Source organism: Ascaphus truei, chromosome 2 (genome assembly GCF_040206685.1).
Source record: "Ascaphus truei isolate aAscTru1 chromosome 2, aAscTru1.hap1, whole genome shotgun sequence".
Classification (NCBI taxonomy): domain Eukaryota; kingdom Metazoa; phylum Chordata; class Amphibia; order Anura; family Ascaphidae; genus Ascaphus; species Ascaphus truei.
In genome coordinates, this window is record NC_134484.1 from 449,011,287 (window position 1) to 449,032,683 (window position 21,397).

At 41.4% G+C, this 21,397-nt stretch overlaps 1 protein-coding gene across 5 annotated transcripts in view; it reads right to left on the bottom strand.

The window, feature by feature from the left end:
* Positions 1-21,397, bottom strand: part of LOC142487879 (sodium channel protein type 5 subunit alpha-like) — a 379,502-nt gene that overhangs the window by 46,676 nt on the left and 311,429 nt on the right. For 2 of the 5 annotated variants that reach the window (XM_075587912.1, XM_075587911.1), the window contains exons 21-22: positions 9,199-9,321; positions 8,574-8,696 (exon numbers count right to left, since the gene is read on the bottom strand). In XM_075587912.1, the coding sequence (XP_075444027.1) occupies positions 8,574-8,696; positions 9,199-9,321 (246 nt within the window). The remainder of the gene's footprint in view (positions 1-8,573; positions 8,697-9,198; positions 9,322-21,397) is intronic. The other 3 variants (XM_075587913.1, XM_075587916.1, XM_075587915.1) reach the window with 2 other exon arrangements.

Consider the following 21,397-nt stretch of genomic DNA (forward strand, 5'->3'; position numbering starts at 1 on the left):
TGGTTCATCATGACAAAATAAAACCTATTTGGATAAAGTAAACTACTCCCTTTTGCTGCTGTCTTTGTGAATGAGAGCACCAAATAAATGCCATTTTACGAAGGGTATATTTCCTAAAATGTACAGGTAACGATAGGGAGATGTCAATTTATAGGATTATATGTCTCAAAATGAAAATCAATGTAATTCATTGGGTCTTTCAAACTACTCATGAAGTGAGGCAGAGACGATACACAGGATAAGGTCTCTAACCTCTATCCTCTATCCACATATCCTGCTGATCTGGAATGTCTTCTAAAGTAGACATAAATCATACCCAAAATACATTTTGCACGTGCTTGTTATTCTTAAAACAAGCACATAACTCTGCTATTAGGATCTGGTTAATGCAAATGGACTAGCATTGATCCGCTGTTTAATTCATTACGTGTATTTTAGAAAAGCATCAACAAACTGTTCGATATGTGGATAAAGGAACAAGTGCAAGAACATTTACTGTGTATGTTACCTTCCCTTTTCATGTCCTCTGTTTTCATTTATTTTGTTAACAGACGCAGAGAACATTTGCAGATAATGGCATCAAGGTTTCATTTTGTGGTCTGACTGTCTCTAGGATTGTTACCAGTTTTATTAACCTGTGTACAGCATCATTGCTTATTGAATGCTTATCTTGGGTTTTACATCTGTGTTCAGCGCATGGAATCGCTGTAAATCAGTATTGCTTGGCCTGAGGAAGAGAGAGAACTCGCAAAGTCGAAATGAAAAAAGGTATCACCTAATATTGTGTCCTAGATTTAAATGTCCTTTTTATACTGTGTGTTGGTAGCACCTCCTTCGACCACAGACGACTAAAAAAAACTGAAGGAGGCTTAGAGCAGGGGGCGCAAACTTTTCCCCTGCATGCTATCCCCCCCTGCTCGTCCCCTCCCTTACCTTGGCGCCGGTGTCAAATGAGGTCCGCGGTCATATGACATCACGTTGCCATGGCGACACATCGCTGGAAGCCAAGGAGAGGGAATTTACAGAGGTCTTGCATGGTCCTCTGGCATTTAATTTTCATGCTTTGGGAGCGTGGGACCTCTGTAACCGCTGCCCTCCCCTGGAAGACCTGGCGCCTCCAGCCCCCCAGTTTGCGCACCCCTTGGCATAGAGGATTTACAAAAGTAGTGCTAACATACAAGGAACCTTAGTACATACCTTCATATAGTACCACTTAGTAAATATGGCACTATGTCCTAGATTAGGGGAGCGCAATATTTTTTCCCTGCGCCCCCCTGCCAGCAGTCCTCCTCTCTGCGCGGCCCCCCTCCTTACCTTGGTTCCCGGCGTCTGGCGTCATGACGTCACGTTGCCATAGCAACACGACGCCACATGACCCAGATGCCGGCTGAACCACGGTTAGTAAGGTTTACAGAGGCCTTCACCGCTTCCTGGGCACTTAAATTTAAGTGCCTTCGCGAAGCGCGCGGGGCCACTGTAAACCCTGCGCTCCCCACAGTTAATCTCGCGCCCCCCCCCCCCCCGCCTTCCAGTTTGCGCACCACTGTACCCTAGATTCACTACAGGTTGTTAAATTGGTAAAAATATTTAGCATTACGAGAAATAATGAGAAATATTTTTCCACTTGAACGCAGCATTCACTAAGAAGTATATATGCACGATCGCTGTGCATTAAGCAACTCATTTGCACATTGGCTTTTTGGTGGTGATTCAGGAGAGCCGCGAATCACTACCACAATCTCCTGACTAACGCCCAAAATGCACATGCGAATATAATACCGCTTTTTCATAGGCTCAGTGACGTAACTACGCCTTAAGGGGCCCCTGGGCATGTCGCCATGTGATGTTGTGTCGCCATGACGACACAGTTTCACATGACGCCATGGTGGGCTGCTGTGTCAAGAGGCCCCGCTCTCCCAGCAATCAGTTTCATTGCTATGGGGAAGAGAGTGGGGCCTCTGTAACTGCTTGGGTGGTATCAAGAGTCCGGTGATGGGTCCCACCTCCCTTCGGGCCCTCCCCGAGCTCGGGCCCCGGGGACATGCCCGGGCATCCAGTGCGGTAGTTACGCCCCTGCATAGGCTAATGTAATACAAATTATTGTACTCCCTATGATGTCTGATGAACTTCCAATGCATAGCAAGGAAGGCCTTCAGCTTCAGGCACCAAAGGGATTAACACATTACATAAAACACACTACCACTACATTACCTACCCCCCTTGCATACCAAACTGGCTGGTAAGGCATTGCTTGACAATGTCTTACTAAGCCCCACGGCAAACAAGAAATTAACCCCAACCTCCCTCCAACCGGCGGACGTTAGCTCCCACCCCCGGAAACCACACCTCAACACCGCTCTGTGACAGACAGTGTATGCATCTTAATGCACTCTTGGGATTAATTAAAATTAAGGTCACTTACCCCAACCTTGTTGAGCTCCTCCACGGCCTTCAGGGTCAAAGACCCCCTGGAAATAATTCCATGGACCAATGGCCAACCTTAAAAAAAAAAAAAAAAACTCTAAACCCCCCTCTCCCAATAATGTATACAAATAATCCAGTATTCGCCACTTGACGGCCCAAAGAAAAAAATCCTACTATACAAAAGTAAAACGGGAGACCTCAAAGGGGCCAAGTGGCCATGAGCCATCAGCATCCATCCCTGTCCCTGTCCTTCCACGACCCATCCCCAACATTGATTGAAGCACTTGATCCTCTCTTGCTTGCAGTATAATCCTCTTGGGAAATTTCTTCAATCGTTAAAGCGTTGCTTCTTTATTTTACAGCGTATACAAATACCACTTGTGTGCACATTCACCACTTATCTTTCCCCCTTAGCATACAATGCTTCTACTGCAGCAGGGATGCTGGGGAATGACATGCAAATGACACTGAGTGTGTATCACTTTTGGCTTCTAATCCATTTTAACATGGATCCCTATAAAACGTATGCCTGCTGTATTACACAGCTTTTCAGCACAGCCTGGGTTACAGAAGTGCATAGCTAGTAACCCTACTCACAGACAGCTGTTCTGGCCTTTGGGTCTCATCAGTTTGAGGTTGGTACTGGCTATGCAATGTGAAGCTGGTAGGTGGGTATAACCAGACACAAAATAAGTTATGGTGGGTAAAAAAGTGACTTAAACCCTCTACCATACAGTGAATAAAAATACTTCTGAGCACATTCACAAGTAGCACCCTGTACCCCTCAGGGAACTGGGCATAACGGAAGGGGGTGGAGGCCCGAGGCCGGATCTGCAGGGGTTAAGGAAGTTGGGCAATTAGGTCAGAATTGAGGGGACTGGGCCTAAGGGGAAGGGATATAGTGCAGAGACTATGGGGTATGTGCCCTCTACTGCTCCTGTTCCGGTAAAGATCCCACCCTTTATTAGTGTGGTTTGTTAAATGTATGTATGTATGTGTGTGTGTATGTATGTGTATAGCAAATAAAAAATATCACTTGTGCGCACATTCACATGTCTTAGGCATGTCTGCAACCCTACCTTTCACCATTATCCCCAGCATACAGTGCTTCCACTGCAGCAAGGGATTCTGGGAAATGACATGCAAATAAGCACACAATGTGTCACCTTTTGTCTGAAAAACCATTGTTACATGGAGCCCATATTATTATATTATTGCGTTCATGAAGTCCTTATGTTTTGGAAACTTGCAATAAATTGATCAGCGTACGTTGGGGTCTGCCTTGGATTTTTTCCTTCTCTTTTCTCAAGTTTGAATCGTCAGGCTGTGGCTCTGTTCTGCACACTACAATTTAAGTGCCGAGAGGGGACTTAGAAAAAAACAAAATGCATTTTCCTGCCTCGGATTGATGCCGGGAGTCTCCGGAGCTGATACACATTAATATCAGCACCGGAGGCCCCCGGCATGCATCAGATGCATGAAAAATGCATTTACAGGCAACTTCATTACCTTAGCGGCTAACCGCTAAGGTAATGAAGGGGTTAAGGAACAACCGCAGATTTATTTGGGGCAGAGGGGGTGAGTGAAGGGGGTACTTGGCCCTTCACTCACCCCCTCTGCCCCCAATAAACATTACAATATGTACTAACCACCAATACACAACCTACCCACTCCTGTACCTCCAGATAAAAGCATTTTTTATTTTTTATGCACAGGATTGATACCAGAGGATGTCTGGGGGTCCTCGGGTGGTCCCCGTGGGCCTCCAGGTGGCCCCGCGGGTGTCTGGGGTTCCCTGCTGGCTTGCGGTACCAATCCTGTTAAAAAAAAATAAAAAGTGCAATAGATAAATATAAATACACCCCTCTCCTTCTCGCCCCCCCACCCCCTCCCCAAATGCATACAGTACAGAAATGTGCAAAATTACTATTATCCACATATGGATAATACTGCATTTGCCCATTTAACATAAAACATCAACCAGCAGCATAAAGTAAATCAAACTTGCACTCACCCCTGCCAGCATGAAGGGCGTCCTCATCCTCGTTACCGTACAGGTCCTCCGTTGCCAGAAAGAAAACAATAAAAAATACAATCTAATGGTCCCTAAACCTTTAACCACCGTAGCGGTTATTAAACGCTATAATAATTAAGGGGTTAACCCACCCTACCCTGCAACCCACCAGGGGAGACCCAACCACCCACCCGGGCCCACTATACCCACCCTGTACCCATTGATTGGTACAGTGGTATATCATGCCCATATATCTTGGGCATAAGCCACTATAGCAGTCAATGAGCAACCTAATCAAAAAAAGCTGTGTGTGCTGTTCACGCGCATAGTAAGTGAAACTTCTTTGTCTGTTGTCAGCCACGTGTGTGTGTGTGTGTGTGTGTGTGTGTGTGTGTGTGTGTGTGTGTGTGTGTGTGTGTGTGTGTGTGTGTGTGTGTGTGTGTGTGACAGTGTGTGAAAGTATATGTCTGTGTGTGTGTGTTTGTGAGTGATAATGTGTGACAGTGTGTGTGTGTGACAGGGTGTGTGACACAGGGGTGTGGGTGCGTGGTCTGCGCTCCGTGTCCTCTTCTCCTCTGCTGCCCATGCGTGACACACTGCCGAGCTCCAGAAGCCTCTGAGCATGCGCGCCGGAGAACTGAGCGATGCCAGCCGCTCCTGCGCATTCGTGGCGTCCGTCAGCGGCGCCATCACTACTGTGCATCATATGTCAGCGGGCGTGTGGGGGGAGCGGCGGCCGTTAGGAGAGTGACGTCATTTCCGTTTCACATTTTCGTCTCCATGAAGGAGTTTTGTTCCATCAAATTGACTAGGTGCCACTAAAGAAGTTTCACTTCAAAAGCATGTAGGCCAAAAATACACAATAATAAAATATATACACAAGCACATAAACACCCCAACAATAAAATAACTAAAAAGCCTGATAGTAAGCCACATCAATAACATTTATCTATCTCCAAAACAGCACAATAATAAAAAAATCTGTTATTCCAAAACATAAGAATACAATTAAAAAACACCCAGCCAAGCAAACTATTAAAGAAATAAAACCACTAGCCAAACAAGCAATTCGATACATAAAAGCACTAGCCAACAAATCAATTAATTATAAAACTACTTGCCAACACATCAATTAGAACCAGTAGCCAACAAAATAAATAATTAATTAATTTAAAATGCTAAACAATCGGAAAATGAAATAAAAACAAGTCATCCAAATTACAAACAATTTAAGCCAAACAATAAACAGAAAAAGCAACAATCAATGGGAAAAAAAGCATTTGCCAAAAAATGCATTGGCGGTCACTGTATTTATTTAGGTTAGTTGCATGGTAATGCTGTACTAGCCACTTAGGTAGCCAGGCGGGGGTAGTGTAGTGCAACTAATATTAACCCCCTTTGGTGCCTGTGGAATTCGTTGATAGCCACAGGCATCTGAGGGGTTAATATATTTTCTACCATAGGGTTATGTCATCCTTGATTACATTTCCCTCCCCCATTTTAGTGCGATGCGGCAATTAACTGCTAATTATCAGGTGCATTAATTACCACATTGCGACTCGACTTACAATGTCACGCCCGGTAAAATGTTCCTGCAATCCTGATGACGTGGGTCATAAAATTGCAGGAAAAGCACCCAATATTTTGTTGACCGGGCGCAATATTAACTCTGTTTTAGCCGAGTTTGATGACTCTACGGTAGGCCGTGGGTGGGCAACTCCAGTCCTCAAGAGCCACCAACAGGACAGGTTTTCAGGATATCCCAGCTTTAGCCCAGGCGGCTTAGGCATTGACTGCACCACCTGTGCTGAAGCGGGGATATCCTTAACACCTGACCTGTTGCTGGCCCTTGAGGACTGGAGTTGCCCGCCCCTGCTCTAGGTCCAAGACCTATTATAATAAGTATATCTCTTTTTTCCAATCTTTTTTTGGCATATGTAATTCTTAGTAAATGTGGAAATCACCGGTCTTTTTTTTCTCTTCTGTTCTATAAAGTTTGATAAGGTTCTAATATGAATGATAATGGATCAAATAATTAAATATATTCTTTTAATCCCATTAGTGCCACGGGGGTCATGCACTTGTGGCACTGTACTTAACGGTTCATGGTGTATCCTGGCTTTGAAAGCCAAGGTTACATACTGTCTATTACTGTACTTATAAGAAACTGCCCACTATCTGTATGTAAGATATATTCATCTCAGTGTGTGTATAATTACTCAAACGAAACAGAAATATTCAAACGGAAAGGAAATTGAGGAAAATAAATGTCCCTCTAACAATACGTAATTACAAATGTTGCTAATTGTTGTTTACTGCATTGAAAGAGCTAATGCGCTATTAGAATGCACTTAGCTGCGTGCTTATTAGGCTGCACAAAATCAGCAAACTTGTCTTTCCTATCTAAGCTCTTTTCAGGTAACATGTCTGAAGGGTTAGGACTATAGGAACACAGCAGATTTAATGTCCCCTATACTGTAAGTACAGTGGGCTGCCTCACTGTGCTCAATGTACTGTATCTCATAATGCTTTCAAAAGACTATAGAACACATCATTTTCTTAGAAACACACTTTTCGTGTAGGTTTTGAAGCAGTAGGCCAGGCCTGCACAACTCCAGTCCTCGAGGGCCGCAAACAGGCCAGGTTTTTAGGATATCCTTACTTCGGCACAGCTGGCTCAATTAGTGGCTCAGTCTGACTGAGCCACTAATTGAGCCAGCTGTGCTGATTTAGGGATATCCAGAAAACCTGGCCTGTTTGCGGCCCTCGAGGACTGGAGTTGTGCAGGCCTGCAGTAGGCTTAACTGTGCTGTCGCAGTTCGCAATAAAAATCCATTCATTTCATCTGTGACATTGGTCATCCCAAATGGGAAGACAATAAACAGTACAGCAGTCTCAAGCTTCCATAGAAGGGGTTCAGATACACGATGATGGTCTTTGAAAGGTACAGTAAGGGTGTAGCTGTTATGTGAACCACAGAATGGAAAAGCAAAGGGGTTGACGCATGTTACGTGTTGATTGGATTAAGATATTTGGGGAGAAATACTGAGGGAGGAGCCAGAAAGAAGCGGATACCTGAGGCTGTGCACCAAAGAGAGTGAATTATGTAATGTGTAGAACAGGGGTAGCCAACTTCAGTCTTCAAGCGCTACCAACAGGTCACGTTTTCAAGATATCCCTGCTTCAGTCTTTGACTGAGCCACCTGTGCTGAAGCAGGGATATCCTGATAACCTAGGCTGGTGGTAGCCCTTGAGGACTGGAGTTGGCTACCCTTAGTTTTAGATATTTGGTGAGAAATACTGAGAAATACTGAGCCAGCAAGAAGCCGATGCCTGAGGATGTGTATCAAAGAGAGTAAATTATGGAATGTTTAGAACAATGTTTTGGAATGAGGAGAGCAAGTGTGAAGAATGTGCACAAGAGCATCATAGCTGCCACATACACACAACAATGACTGTGACCTTTAATGTGGGAGTTATCATTTTGGATTGAAGGTATGTTTCATAACGTCAATATTGCCAGATACATGTAATGTGAAGAACCATATAAACAGGGCAGCAAATAGGAGGCAAAGGACATGCAAGCCAAAGAGTACTATAAGTGTTAAGAAAGACAAAGTTTACAAAGGAGAGGGTGTTCAGGTAAGGAACGCATGCAGAGTCAACGTTAAGTTATATAACTGTCATGCTGGCAAAACTAGTAAATATTTCAGAAGAAAGTATTTGCAATGAATGTATAAATATATATATATGGATTTATAACTATTTTGGTGACAAAGATCCCAAATTTGACAATTGATTGTACATTTTTGTGCACCTGTACGATAGGGCATTTTAACATTGTGACTCATTGCGAGAATTAATTGCATGATTGATGTACCCTCATCTGAAATCTTTTTGTTGCTCATTTCAGTCTCTGTACTGGGATTTTTTTCAATGACCGAATCCAACTACAGAGAGGAAACAAATTAATAAATATATAACTACTGTATACTAAATAGCTAAACCTCTGTTTTTAGCACAGCAATTTAGCCCATTTCATATACAGATCTACTGACGACAAATTCAAATGAAATGAGGTCCTTGTCATGCTTCAAGTTCAAATGGACCCCTTGAGTTGCTGTTTTAATCTTACCCTCATCCCTTCAAAACGTGATAATGCTCTTAATGGTCTCAGAGCTCTGAGGGTCCTAAGAGATTTAATGGGACCCAGTTCGGAGTATCCAAGGGCAGTAGCTATGAGGCTTATTAAAGAAACCTGAATGGAGACACAAAGCAGAATCCAAGCTATTAGCACAATTCTGCAGATATCACCTGTTCCTGTAGAAGAAATGATACCAAGCGATAACCGCGGTCCTGCATGAGATAAAAGTTGTTAACACAAGAAAAGAGCTGCAATCTATATCTATGGAATTATTTCAATGACAAGCCTATGATCTCACTATTCAACTGAGCTCCATTCCATAGTTAGAATGCTTACATTTGGTCAATAGAAGAATCACATGAATCTGTTTGCAGTCAATTCCAGGAAATCATTGTTTTTTTCCTCACCATTCTGCGGTCGGTCAATTATTTTTATTTACTAGTAATCATTAAAAAAATAATTCTGAATAGATTTTCAAGATTGCAACTCGTTTCCTAAATCGGGACAATGAGCTCCCTAGAAATTAAACAAAAAAAACAACGTTATCTGCCTGCGTAAGAAAGGTGAAGTTTAGAGACATACAGTACATTAGACTTATGGTGAAAGTTAACCTTACCCTCATGCCTTCAAATCTGGACAAGGCTCGGAGGGGCCTCAATGCCCTCAGTGTTCTGAGAGATTTCATGGAACCCAATTGGCCATTACCAAAAGTTGTTGCCAATAGACAAACTACTGAAATCTGTACAGATTGAATGGAATTCAAGATTATTGGTCAGATGCATGCACAGAATACAGAATCTAGCGTCAAAGTGGTTGCATGTACCATTTCAGGAAATTTCATACAAATGAATGAAACATACATTAAAAGACAACAACCTAGTTAAAAAAAAATACCCCCACTATCAAATAATCTATACATTGAATGAGCTGGAAGGTGTTTTACATTCCTTACATTCAATGGATGAATTGTAAGTCAAGTGAATAGGCTGTAATGTGTCTTCTGGTACCCAAAAGCATTAATTGGAGTAGCGCCACTTAGAAAATGTTGCCCTAAATTTCTTAGGCACTAATGCACTAACAGTGTCTGTATCACATTACCCTTATTCATCAAAAAAAGTAAAGACGCTGTCAAGTGTATAAAACTTGAAATCGAATTTAATAAAGAAAACATCAAACTGGCACTAATCAATTGCATGTCATATAACACTGCAAGAGTATAGAAAGGTGCATAAGAAAACATGTTAAAATACAGAATCATGTGTCCATGTGGCTTTAAAACAACCAAATATGTATTTAATCAGGCATATAACATGTGGTGAATACCATTATGAAAAATCATAACATTCTGCAATTAAGATAGCTGTAGTAGTAATTTAAATGAAGTATCAGCTGCAGAAATGGCAGTGAAACATCTTCAGGCGGAAAAAGAGTCAGCGGTTGAGCATCATCTCCGTGGATAAGCCCCGCTTGTTCGAGTAATGCAAAAGTCATTGACTAATTGAAACTCTCATTTTGAAGGTCATAGGATTCAATCCAGATTGTATCCATTTATTCCTTCAAAATCGTATACATATATGTCAATCACAATTGGGTAATGATTGTATTATGTACAAATTGTTGTCTGCAAAGCCCTTCAAAATGTCAAAGTCCTTTAAAGTGGTTTTATTGAGATATCATTGATGGGTGTTGCTAAAAAAACAAAAACCTTTATCCAGCACTTCAATACGCACAGTTCATAGAAACACTGTTTTAACCCTTGCCACGTTTTAAGTGGTATCCCCTACAAAAATGTGAGTTTCCTCAATCTTGTTGTAGCTTTCTATCCAGAGACAAGTACGATCTTAATAGGATATGATACCTTACATAGATTATTTGTATATTATTTTACTGATAACCTGTACATCCATTTCTCAGACGTTCTGTATGGTTTACACATTGTGTAATATGATGACTAAGTATTCAGAGCTTCCTGATTTTTTTTATTTAGTGTGCTGGTAATTTAAAGAGCAAATCCCTGGTAGATTATACCCTATGAGTAAAATGTACTTGACTTCCATCTAAAGCTTAACTTGGATGTAATAAAATTGATCCAGCTTTGATATTTTCAGACAAATCTTGTATTGCTGCAGTAAAGGGCACATGTGAAATAAATACATCTAAGAAGAAAACAATGTCTTAACACGTCCTGTACTGGTCCTGGAAGTCCATGCAAAGTAACGTGCTACAGAAAGGGATTCTCAAGTCTCTAACACTCCTTAGTTTTCCTACAGGTAAGGGGTGTAATTCGACACATTAGTAACGGACAAATGTCCGCTGCACAAAAGCAATATACAGATGTAGCAGGACGTACTGTCCCCAGAGCCCTGGCTGAAGAAGTTTAAACCTGTTGCTCTGGAGATGGTACTGACTTGGTCACGCTGCAGGGTGATCCATTCTTCCGGATTGGACCCCCTGCAGCAATAACCCTAAGGAACCGGGGCAGTCACGGTCGCTACATTTGTATTCCCCCAAATCGTCTGATGGACGCTATGTGTCAAAGAATTTCGGACATTTGATGATTTTATACACAACTATTATATGTTTTCTCATGCAAGTGTATAAAGTACAGATCTGCATTCGGAAAGTCTTTGGCTTGACGGAGAGACAAATCCTATCTCACATCATTTGTCTAATGACTTTCCAGAGTGGTTTTTGTTTACGATTACTTCTTGCTACTTTTTCAAGTAATCTTTACTAATTTACAATGTACGATACAGTACAACAAAAACCAGACAATAACGGAGCATATGGGACTTCAATGGAAATCTTTCTCATCACCTAGTTTTGTGCCTCTCATCGTATGGTCTATTAAGTAAAATAATGAGCATAAAATAAACAAATCACATAGGATATGGGAAACTATAAACCAATAAAATCTTTGTTGACTTTAAAGGAGCAGTTCCCCTAATGCCACCTCCCAGCCGGCTCATTTGAACAATACAATGCGAAAAGAAAACTGTACATTAAACTGTAACAAACGCCGAGACATCCCATTTAAATATTGTGCTCAGCAACACCTCCTAACTGCTCCAAAGTCTAATTCATTGTTTCTTTTTAGATTAACAACCCCTATGAATATATTGTGAGATTCTGAGGAAACCCCAACCCTCAAATATTGCATCTGAGATCAGATACATTGTAAGCAACCCCAACCCTTTCTAATACTGCATCTGAGATCAGATGCATTGTAAGAAACCTCAATCCTCTCTAATAGCGCGTCTGAGATCAGATGCAATGTACGAAACCCCAACCCTCTCTAATAGCTCGTCTGAGATCAGATGCATTGTAAGGAACCCCAACCCTCTCTAATAGCTCGTCTGAGATCAGATGCATTGTAAATTCTTCTGTATTTGGTACAATTTTTCAGATTGTATTGTATGTCTTTATTTATATAGCGCCAAAAGTGTACTCAACGCTTCACAAAGAATACAGTACAGGGAATTATAATAATACAATAAGTGCAGCAAAAATCAGACAATAGGAAAGGAAATCCCTGCCCCGAAGAGCTTACAATCTAAGAGGTTTGATGGGGAACTTACAGAGAAAGTAGGTGAGGGAATAAGATGACCTAAAAACTGCAGGGATCCCTTTAGGGATGCCCAGGTGACCCCATCGTTCCTAGGAACCCCTCTTGAAAAACACTGGGCTCACTGATGGGAGCAAGGAGAATTTGACAGAAAGCCCCTTGATACATTGATACAAATCGAGTACAGCAAGATTTTGATGTTCTTAGCATAATGCCCATTTGCAACCTTTAACACCATGCACATTCCAACGGGTAAGTCAATTGGAGGCAATGGTCACGTTATTGCGGGTTAAGAAGTGAAAGCTCGAGAGATTAGCAATCCTACAAATTGTACAGTATTACCAATGAAGGTGACATGCCTACACGTCAATATGTATTAATGGAGCATATAATGTACTAAACTAGATTAGCATGATGTCGTTTACTAACTCAGTCTGTGGTCACAGTATTGAATGTGTCCATATTATTACATTCCCATGCTAAAAAGCAGACCGAGTTTAACCCAAGAACCTCAAGACACAGACATACTGTATAGAGAAAGGGCTTTGTGCCATACAAGTACCTTTCTCTCTTTGATAATGCTGCAGGAACCACGGCGCTAATCCCCCTTAATCCTAGGATTTGGGGATGTAAATCCCACCTGTTGCACCCTCTCAATAGCTCAAAGCAATTTAAGATAAACGATTCCCAACTGCCGAGCAAAGTGACAAAAATTGCAAGTGAGAAGAAACATCTACAGTATGTGTTCCTGGAAACTCATTCCGGGGAACCGCTGACATCAGTGGAATCTCACTCATTTGCCTGGTTCCTGTGAACATTCCCCAGCTCACTGTGGTGTCCAAGTATCCGAGTATGCAAATGTTCTCAATGCGCTATATCTTTATGGCTGGAGCAAACACCACTTGTGTGCATCTAATGCCAATGCACATGAATGCTTTTCCCTATTCCTTGTCAAGTCAGATACGCATTGAACGTTATTTGGCAGTGGCATTTTGACTTGATGAATGTGTTGCACCTGGACACCTGCTGAAGCTTTGCCTGTGGCTGGGAAAACAGCAATAAACAAAACTCTAGAGTTCATATCTCTGCCCATGCAATGTGCTGATTTTACCAAAGGTTACTGGCTGAACAGCAATCATATATCTCATATGCCTAGTCACTTGAGAAAGACCTATTGGTCGAAACGTTGTGTGGCACAATAAATTAGCTTTATTTAGAAACCGTAGAGCGTCGGATCCTTCTTTTCCTGAACAGCAATCATGACATACAGACGTAGTGGGTGTTAATGCTCCCGCTGGCACGTTGCAGTGGGGGACACACAACGCGTCAGCAGACACCATTGTGTCATTAGCCTTGCGCGAAAAGGGGGCGGGGCTAACGTGTTATTGCACCTGCTGGCGGTAGCTGTATATTGAAAAAATATGTATTTTAGCAAAACCAATATACTGGGGACAGCAAAAGGGCATGTGTTATAAAAAAGGAACTACACATAGATCAAAAGAGAGTCAAAGGATAATGACCATCTTAAAAAAAAGAAGATTTTGTTTTAACCAAGAAATTGAAGCTGGTGTTTATCAGTTTAAGGACCGTCCTCGGAGATAGGAGCAGGGTTCGCTCTGTGAACGCAAGACATTGAGATAGATCTGGGATACAGATTCCAAAATCTGCAGGGTTAACTACTGAAATAAGCCTCCTTATATTTTATTTTGTTTAAAAAAAAAAACAAAGAAGAAGAATTGTGAGAAATCAACATTAAAATGCGCTGCTGGCTTTCCTGGCACTAAATAGGTTAACCTGAAACACATATTCTATATAGGGGAATCAAATATGGAGAGCTATTTAAGACAATCCACAAACGTATAACTGAAGATGTAAGATGATGTACAGTAACTGATATGTTGAAGATAACATAAACGTAAAGACAACAACTATGGTTATGAAGCAACAAATCATTGCACGCAAACAAGAAGGGGGAATTCCACATTAAATTGTGCGCAAACACCGATAACACAAGGTATAATCCAGAAGAAAACAAGAAAGAAGAAATCACCAGTGATGTACTATGCGTCTTTCCAGATGAAGTGGGAAAAGCAACAAAAATCCATGACCAATGGGAATTACAACTGAAATCTTGAAAGAAGCTGGGGAAGAAGTTGAAACAATCCTTGCAAAACTCTTTACATGCTGCGTGAAGAACAGGACAATTCCAGAACAATGTAGTAATGCCATAGTTATCCTCATCCACAAGAAAGAAGACAGAGAAAGCCTCAAGACCTATAGAACAATCCGTTTCCAATCACCTTCAAGATTTTTACAAAGATACTCGCTGATAGGCTGCAAAAGACCCTGGACATTGCCCGGCCTAGAGAACAAGTGGGATTTCACAGCAGATACAACATAATGGACCACATCCAAGTCATACAAGAAGTGATTTCCTTAAGTAATGAATAAGATCAAACTCTCATGTTAGGATTCATAGATTCCGATAAAGCTTTTGAATCTGTCTACACATCAGCGGTCCTAGATCCATTAAGAAGACAGAGTGTTGAAGAAGCATATATTGATATTATAAAGAACATTTACGAGAATGACACATCAAGCATTCGATTATATGAAGATACAAGCAAGATAAGGATCAGCAAGGGAGTGCGGCAGGGAGACACCATGCCACCAAAGCTTTTCACTGCAACACATGAAGAATTGTTCCAGACATTAGATTGGGAAGAAAAAGGAAGATAATAAACAACGGTGTATATTTGAGTCACCGATGATTTGCAGATGACATTATTTTTGCAACAAGTCCAGAAGACCTCCTGCAACAAATCAGAGAACTCCTCAAAGCAAGTAAGAATGTGAACCTCCGTATGGATCTCAGTGAGACCAAAGTGATGTTCAACAAATGTGTCGTCTGCACTGATCAAAATAAATGGAATAGAACTAGAAGAAGTCGAAGACTATGTCTACCTTGGCCGGCAAATAACAATGGATGGGAACCTTTTAAATGAAATCAGTAGGAGCATGAAGATGGGATGGAGCGCATTTGGAAGAAACAAGACAATATTTCAAGGGAACCTTCCACGGTGCCTCAAGAGGAAAGCTTTCGACCAGTGTATTCTGCCTGTGCTCACGTACGGACGTGTAACTTGGACCTGAAATGCAAAAATAATTCAGAAACTTCAGACAACACAATGATGTTTGGAGAGATGTATGCTGGGTATTACCCAAACAGATAGGAAAAATAATGTGAAGGGTTTCAAAACCAAACACAAGTCTGTGATATCCTCACAAGGGTGAAGAAATTAAAATGACAGTGGGTCAGACATATCACAAGAAGAAATGACCATTGTTGGGCAAAGATGACACTCAACTGGAATCCACAGGAGATTAAGAGACCAAGAGTAAGATGGGAGGATGAAATCAGAACATTTGGTGGAGCAGCGTGGAGAAGTAAGTAAGGCTTGCCACAGCAGTGCCTGGGTTCGACAAAAGCGGATGACGATGACGATATAGATAAGCGTGTATATATTTAGCACCTCTTCCCCCTGCCACAGAAGATCTGGCCACTACATGGGTGTTTCCATGGGTACTTTAGCTCACCTTCAGGTTTAGGAGGTCTCAGTTGCTCCGCGGTTGGAGTTTGGGAGCAGCAACAGGGCAGGCTTTCTTGTAGTTCTTACTGTGCAGCGCCTCCATCCCACAAGGATCCTGCTAGATGCAGGATGATCCGCACAGGCAATACTCTGTTCCAATAATCACACACCAGTAGTGTTAATGTTTTGTAACAATACCGTTTATGAGTGGATTTCCTCTTCCTTGCTTTCAAATAGTACAGAATCAGCTAAGGGGTGCTTTGTTCTTGCCAGCATACCTCAGCCTTGACAATTTAGATGGTTTTAAATAAAACTATATTCTGTCCTCTAATTGCTTCACACTGCTTCTGGGAGAAAAGCTTTACATCTAGCTGCTTCTCTTAATCTGTGCCACTTAGGCAGACGCATCCTGTACACCTGTTTCTAACCACTCCAGATAATGCTCAATGTGAAAGTCGGTGATTCAAAAGGTTAAACTCTTCTACGTTCTGAGGGAAAGCAACTTTTAAAGGGTATAAAAATAGCATTAAAAAGCATAACCAAAACCAGAAACCTGGAAATGTATTTGGCCAGGTGGCAATGCCTTTGCAATGAATCATAACAAAAACACAAGTATAGGGGCTGGTTACATAAAGTCAGCAGCACCCAGTTTCGTTTAGAATAGAGAATATAGAGTCTTAGCTGTTGTCATACAAATGGCAACAAAGGAAATACTTGCTTCAGTGCACTACACCGATGTAATAACTGACAAATCGTGCCCATTGTTAGGGGTAACTCATGCCTCTATTGCTTTAGTGCAAGAGTGGCCAACTCCAGTCCTCAAGGGCCGCCAACGGGTCAGATTTTCAGGATATCCCTGCTTCAGCACAGGTGGCTCAATCAGAGGCTCAGTCGAAGACTGCAACCTGTGCTGAACCAGGGACATCCTGAAAATCTAACCTGTTGGTTGCCCTTGAAGAATAGAGTTTGCCGCCCCTGCTTTAGTGCATCAATGTACAGTAGTCTCACTAGAACAGTGCTTTAAGTCACAGAGCCATGTCATCAAGGACCTCAGGGAGACTGAGCAAGCACATGTTATAATGAAAGCGCGTCCTGTTCAACATGCGGAAATTCCAACAGGAAATCAGCAAAGCTGTTGCTTTTCATGCTGGATGCCACATGGATGTCCTCATGTTTTACATCTGGATATTATTTGCTACTTGTGGACTTATTCAATATTTCATCCATTTGATAGAGGAAATATTTCCTCACATATTACTAGCTCCATTATCACAATGTTCACTGCCATATATGATGGATGTATCGCGTTTAGAATTATTCTTCCTTTGCCTTGTATAATATCTATTTAAAGTGCGATGTACCGGTACATGGTTGGCGCGCTATAAAGATGTAGAGGAGACACGCTAGGATTTGTTCCGTATAAAAATAAGGAGGAATGATGAAGCTGGATGGATACAATGTATTTATGGTACATAAAATTATGCAATAATAATATTGAACAATTCAAGTGAATTCACAATAAGGTGTCTACCAGTGCTGGAAGGTGTCTTATAGAATCACCTTGCTTAGTTCACCTGGGCCAAAGTGCTACACCCAAGGTGATGAGTCTTGAGCAAACCCAGGTACTTGTGTATAAGACCGCAATCCTAACCAATACATCACATCTCATTCCTATTTTTGCTTGTTATTTAAGAAATTTGCTTTAAACATGTGAAACCGCTGTGTTATAAAAGGAAGTTGGGTGAAAGTGGAGATGCGACCCTGTAGGCCGACTCCATACTGTGGTATATCGTGACAGCTTTGATGTGTACTATCTAGTTATTACACTGCCATTGTATAGCACAGCCTGCTTAAACAAGGATTACAGTGGTGGCAATGCTGCATTAAAGAAAAGAAAATGCGCTTTATATATTTATTGCATTTTCATATTTCCATCATTAAACACCAATCGGTGCAGCCATTTGAGGTTAAGCTGTGGGAAAAACTATTTTAACTACTTTATTTTTGGAAATATTATTTCATCAAGGAACTCTTGTTTGTCCATTAAAAGTGATCAAAATCTGCAGTTTGCAGACCACATGCTACCTGTATTAAGCCCTATAGTTAATTGAGTCACAATGCTCTGCGGGACTCATCACTTGCTATTAGGGTGGTTAGCAAGTTTAGCATAGAACAGTGGGAAGCTAAACAGCACCAAGTCCAAAATAAAATAAAAAATACTCCCTCTCCCATTCTGTATGTGCCAATCTTCTCTGTATGAAACATATTTTATTTGACATTCCTCTTGTTGCAAACAGGTTTAAAACTTCATGTATAAAATGTCAACGGTTCCTTCAGGACGCATAAGAAAGAGTTGGATAAGTAATGTTCTTCATAATTGATACCCAAGGGTATGTAACTGGACTTCCAACTTGGTGGCTCAGCCATATAAGTCTTGTAAAAATGTAAAAGGACAAAATATAGTCAATACAAACAGGTATGTTAAGTGAAATTGATAATAAGTTGCAAACACCTGCAGGTGAGTTATTTCTCCTTGCCAACTGAGCTATTTTTTTTCAGAGATGCGGGAGGCTGGAGGGTGAAAGGCTTTGTGCTTTGTCCTGAGCATTTTCACAGCATGGGATTTTGCGGTGGTTTTAAAGTGGATACTTAAGATTTAAAAAAAATGGGTTCCGACTCTTATTTCTGAGCAACTATGCACTTCAAGTGGCACAGCTACTAAAAAAAAACTATAGGCTTCGTCTTTAAGGACGTTGAGAAACTCAACAGAAGACAACTTGAATTTACAAGGGTTACGCATCCGGTGTGCTATTAGGGAAAGAAGACAGTCACAGAAGCTCCCTTGAGCCAACTGTGGTTTTTTGTCTTTCCTGGAAAAGACAATACAGCAAAGACATACTGTAAAAGAAGGACACAATTTGACACAAACAGGAAGGTCTTTTACATTTCTCTCTCTTCAGTGTTTGGTATCTATCATCGAGGTACGAGGAACCATCGGTGGGACATTTAATTTGCAGTACAAGTACATCATAGGGAATGCACTCTGATATTGCTTAATATATATTCTGCGGTGTTCAATTATATATTGTTTTCTATAAGGAACATTACTCCATTTGAACGATGCCCAAAGGGAACGAAAAGATGGGTCAACTCTTAAGGGACAGCTAACGCTTTTCCTCTTTCTTTTCTGCATGATCCTTACAATGTTTATTGCAGAAATCTCCCTCAAAAGCCTATAGGAGTTTCATTCATATAATATTAGTATCTTTCCTCTTGAGTATGATTTTTTTGCGTGTGTTAAAAAATCACGATTTTCTTCATCTCCAACTTGGCGGTGTAGGGCTCTGATAAGGACGCAATTTTAAACTCCCGAACACTTAATTCCAATGTTTATATCTTCTGAATGAAGCATTGGATTTAAAAATAAAAAAAAGTATTGGAAAGAGAATGGTTAGGGGGCCTATTCTCATAGCTCCAAAGTTATCATTGCGGAACCGTGCGGGTCGGCAGGTTCAGAAATAGTGGAATGAACGTCGAGAAAACCCCCTATTCTCTATTGCCAAATCGCTTCTTCTACACCTCATCTATACAAAGTGAGAAACCGCACGGTGTAACAGCCAATCCGCCCGGGATGTACGCGCTTTCGAAGCGGAATGACCTGAGGTGGTGCTAACTCCATCCCCAGTTTGACTTATGGGTTTTGCTCTCTCAGCCAATCCCATATTTCAGGCTCTGGATGTAACTCGCAATAATAATCTCGCCAGCCTTGAGATGGCGTGAACAAAATGTGAGTTTTTAGAAGCGCTTTGCATAACGGAGCTACAAGAGTAGCAGTTTTAGTCAAAACATGCGAGTTTGAGGCTTTTTCACAAACCAATGGGATTAGCAGAGCCGGAGTGAAACTGTTTGCCCAAAAGGGCTCTTTAGAAGTGGATTGTCACGGTTCGGAGCGACGACAATAGGCCCTTTTATCTCTTAAAGCATTTTGGCACTTAAGGCTTAAACACCTCCATAGTCTCTCTTGTACATATGCTGTGTGCTGGTCATTTCTTTGCATAACCTATTTAGGCTAACTGCTATTGTTGTATATAACCGTTAACAGTGTATGCTTTATCACTTTTATATTACCTGGATTGACCGCTATTGTTTATATAGTGTCCAACAGTGTATGCTTCATTACTTGTATATAAACTTTTGCATTTTTTTTCAAAACTCTTGGTTTTAGCTTTTTTTTGTATACCTTCGAGTGCCGGGACCCCACTATTGTTTGAATTGTTATTCTTGAAGGGTTTTAAGGAATTCCCCTTGCACCTATGTAATCATTATTGAGCTTGTGGTTGACATTATTATTTGGTGCTGTCTGTTACTCCATTTTCTACACGGATCTGTAATATGTTTATATTAACTAAAGCACATTTTATTCTCGGCGTAAAATTCCAACATTTAGTTGGCTTTTTAAATGGAAATTGTGGTGTCCCCGACTCTGAGGTAGCTGATTTGCTCTGGAAGTGGTGAAAATGCAGGGTTGGGCACCTTTAGAAACGCAGACATGTTACGCTGCCAAAAGCAAAATCAGTTCGTTTGCAGTGGTATAAAAAATATATATATATATTTTACATCAAAAGTGACTTTTTTCAGGCTGCCTCTACACTAAACGGTGAGGAAAAGGAAGGGGGGGGGGGGAATAGACTGCTAAGCATAGAGATTACTGTGCTTAAAAGTTAGTGCAGCCAACAGCTGTGCCAGAGACTGATACACCATGCCTTGTAACCGCATAGGGAAAAAGGTGCTACATCACTAAAACTTCTTCACTTACTGTAGGTTGCAGAAGGTTAAGCAACTTGTTCAAGATCAGCTGTTGGTTTATGCCAACTTTAATCCCTTTAACAAGGAGACACTAATGATTTAAACCTGGCTGTAGGTTTGTATGCCCGTATGTTTTTAATTAAATAAAGCTGACCACATATGCAAGGTTTTGCTGACATTGTATACTACACGTATAGCCCCAAATAAGGAACGCATCAAATAAAAAAAATATATAGTGGTCAAGGAGTCCCTGCCCCGAGGACCTTATGATTTGTACAGTTTGATATCGCCCTATAAAAGCATCACCATAAAATGACTGCTGAACTTTCTTTCGCTCCCCTTTTTCATTCATCTCATGTGATCCCTTGCATCTATTACTCGATGTTGTGGTTTGCAGCCTCTAACATCTTCCACTGCATACAACTCGTGTGTTTACTTCCCTCCGCATACTGTACTTGCAATCCTCTTGGATCTACAGTACAGTACATCATTTCATCTTGTGAATGATGTGTATAGAGGTCCCTTTAAAAGAACACTTGACTATGCTAAACTGCGCGTACTTTCTTTAGCCATATCCCTTCCGGATAACGGAACATCTCAGCAGACCATGGGATTACTCAGTCCCGTGCAATTGACTAAGGCAGGGGTGTGCAAACTGGGGGCGCGGCTGTTGCAGAGGCCCCGCGCTCTTTACCAAGGCATTTGAGGCCTCTGCAACTTCCCTTGCCTTGATTCAGACGGCTGGTGTGACGCTTCGCCATGGTAACGTGACATCACATGACCCACGGCGTCATTTGAGACCGCGTCGTCATGGCAACGTGGCGTCAAATGATGTTGCGGGGTCACGTGAGGTG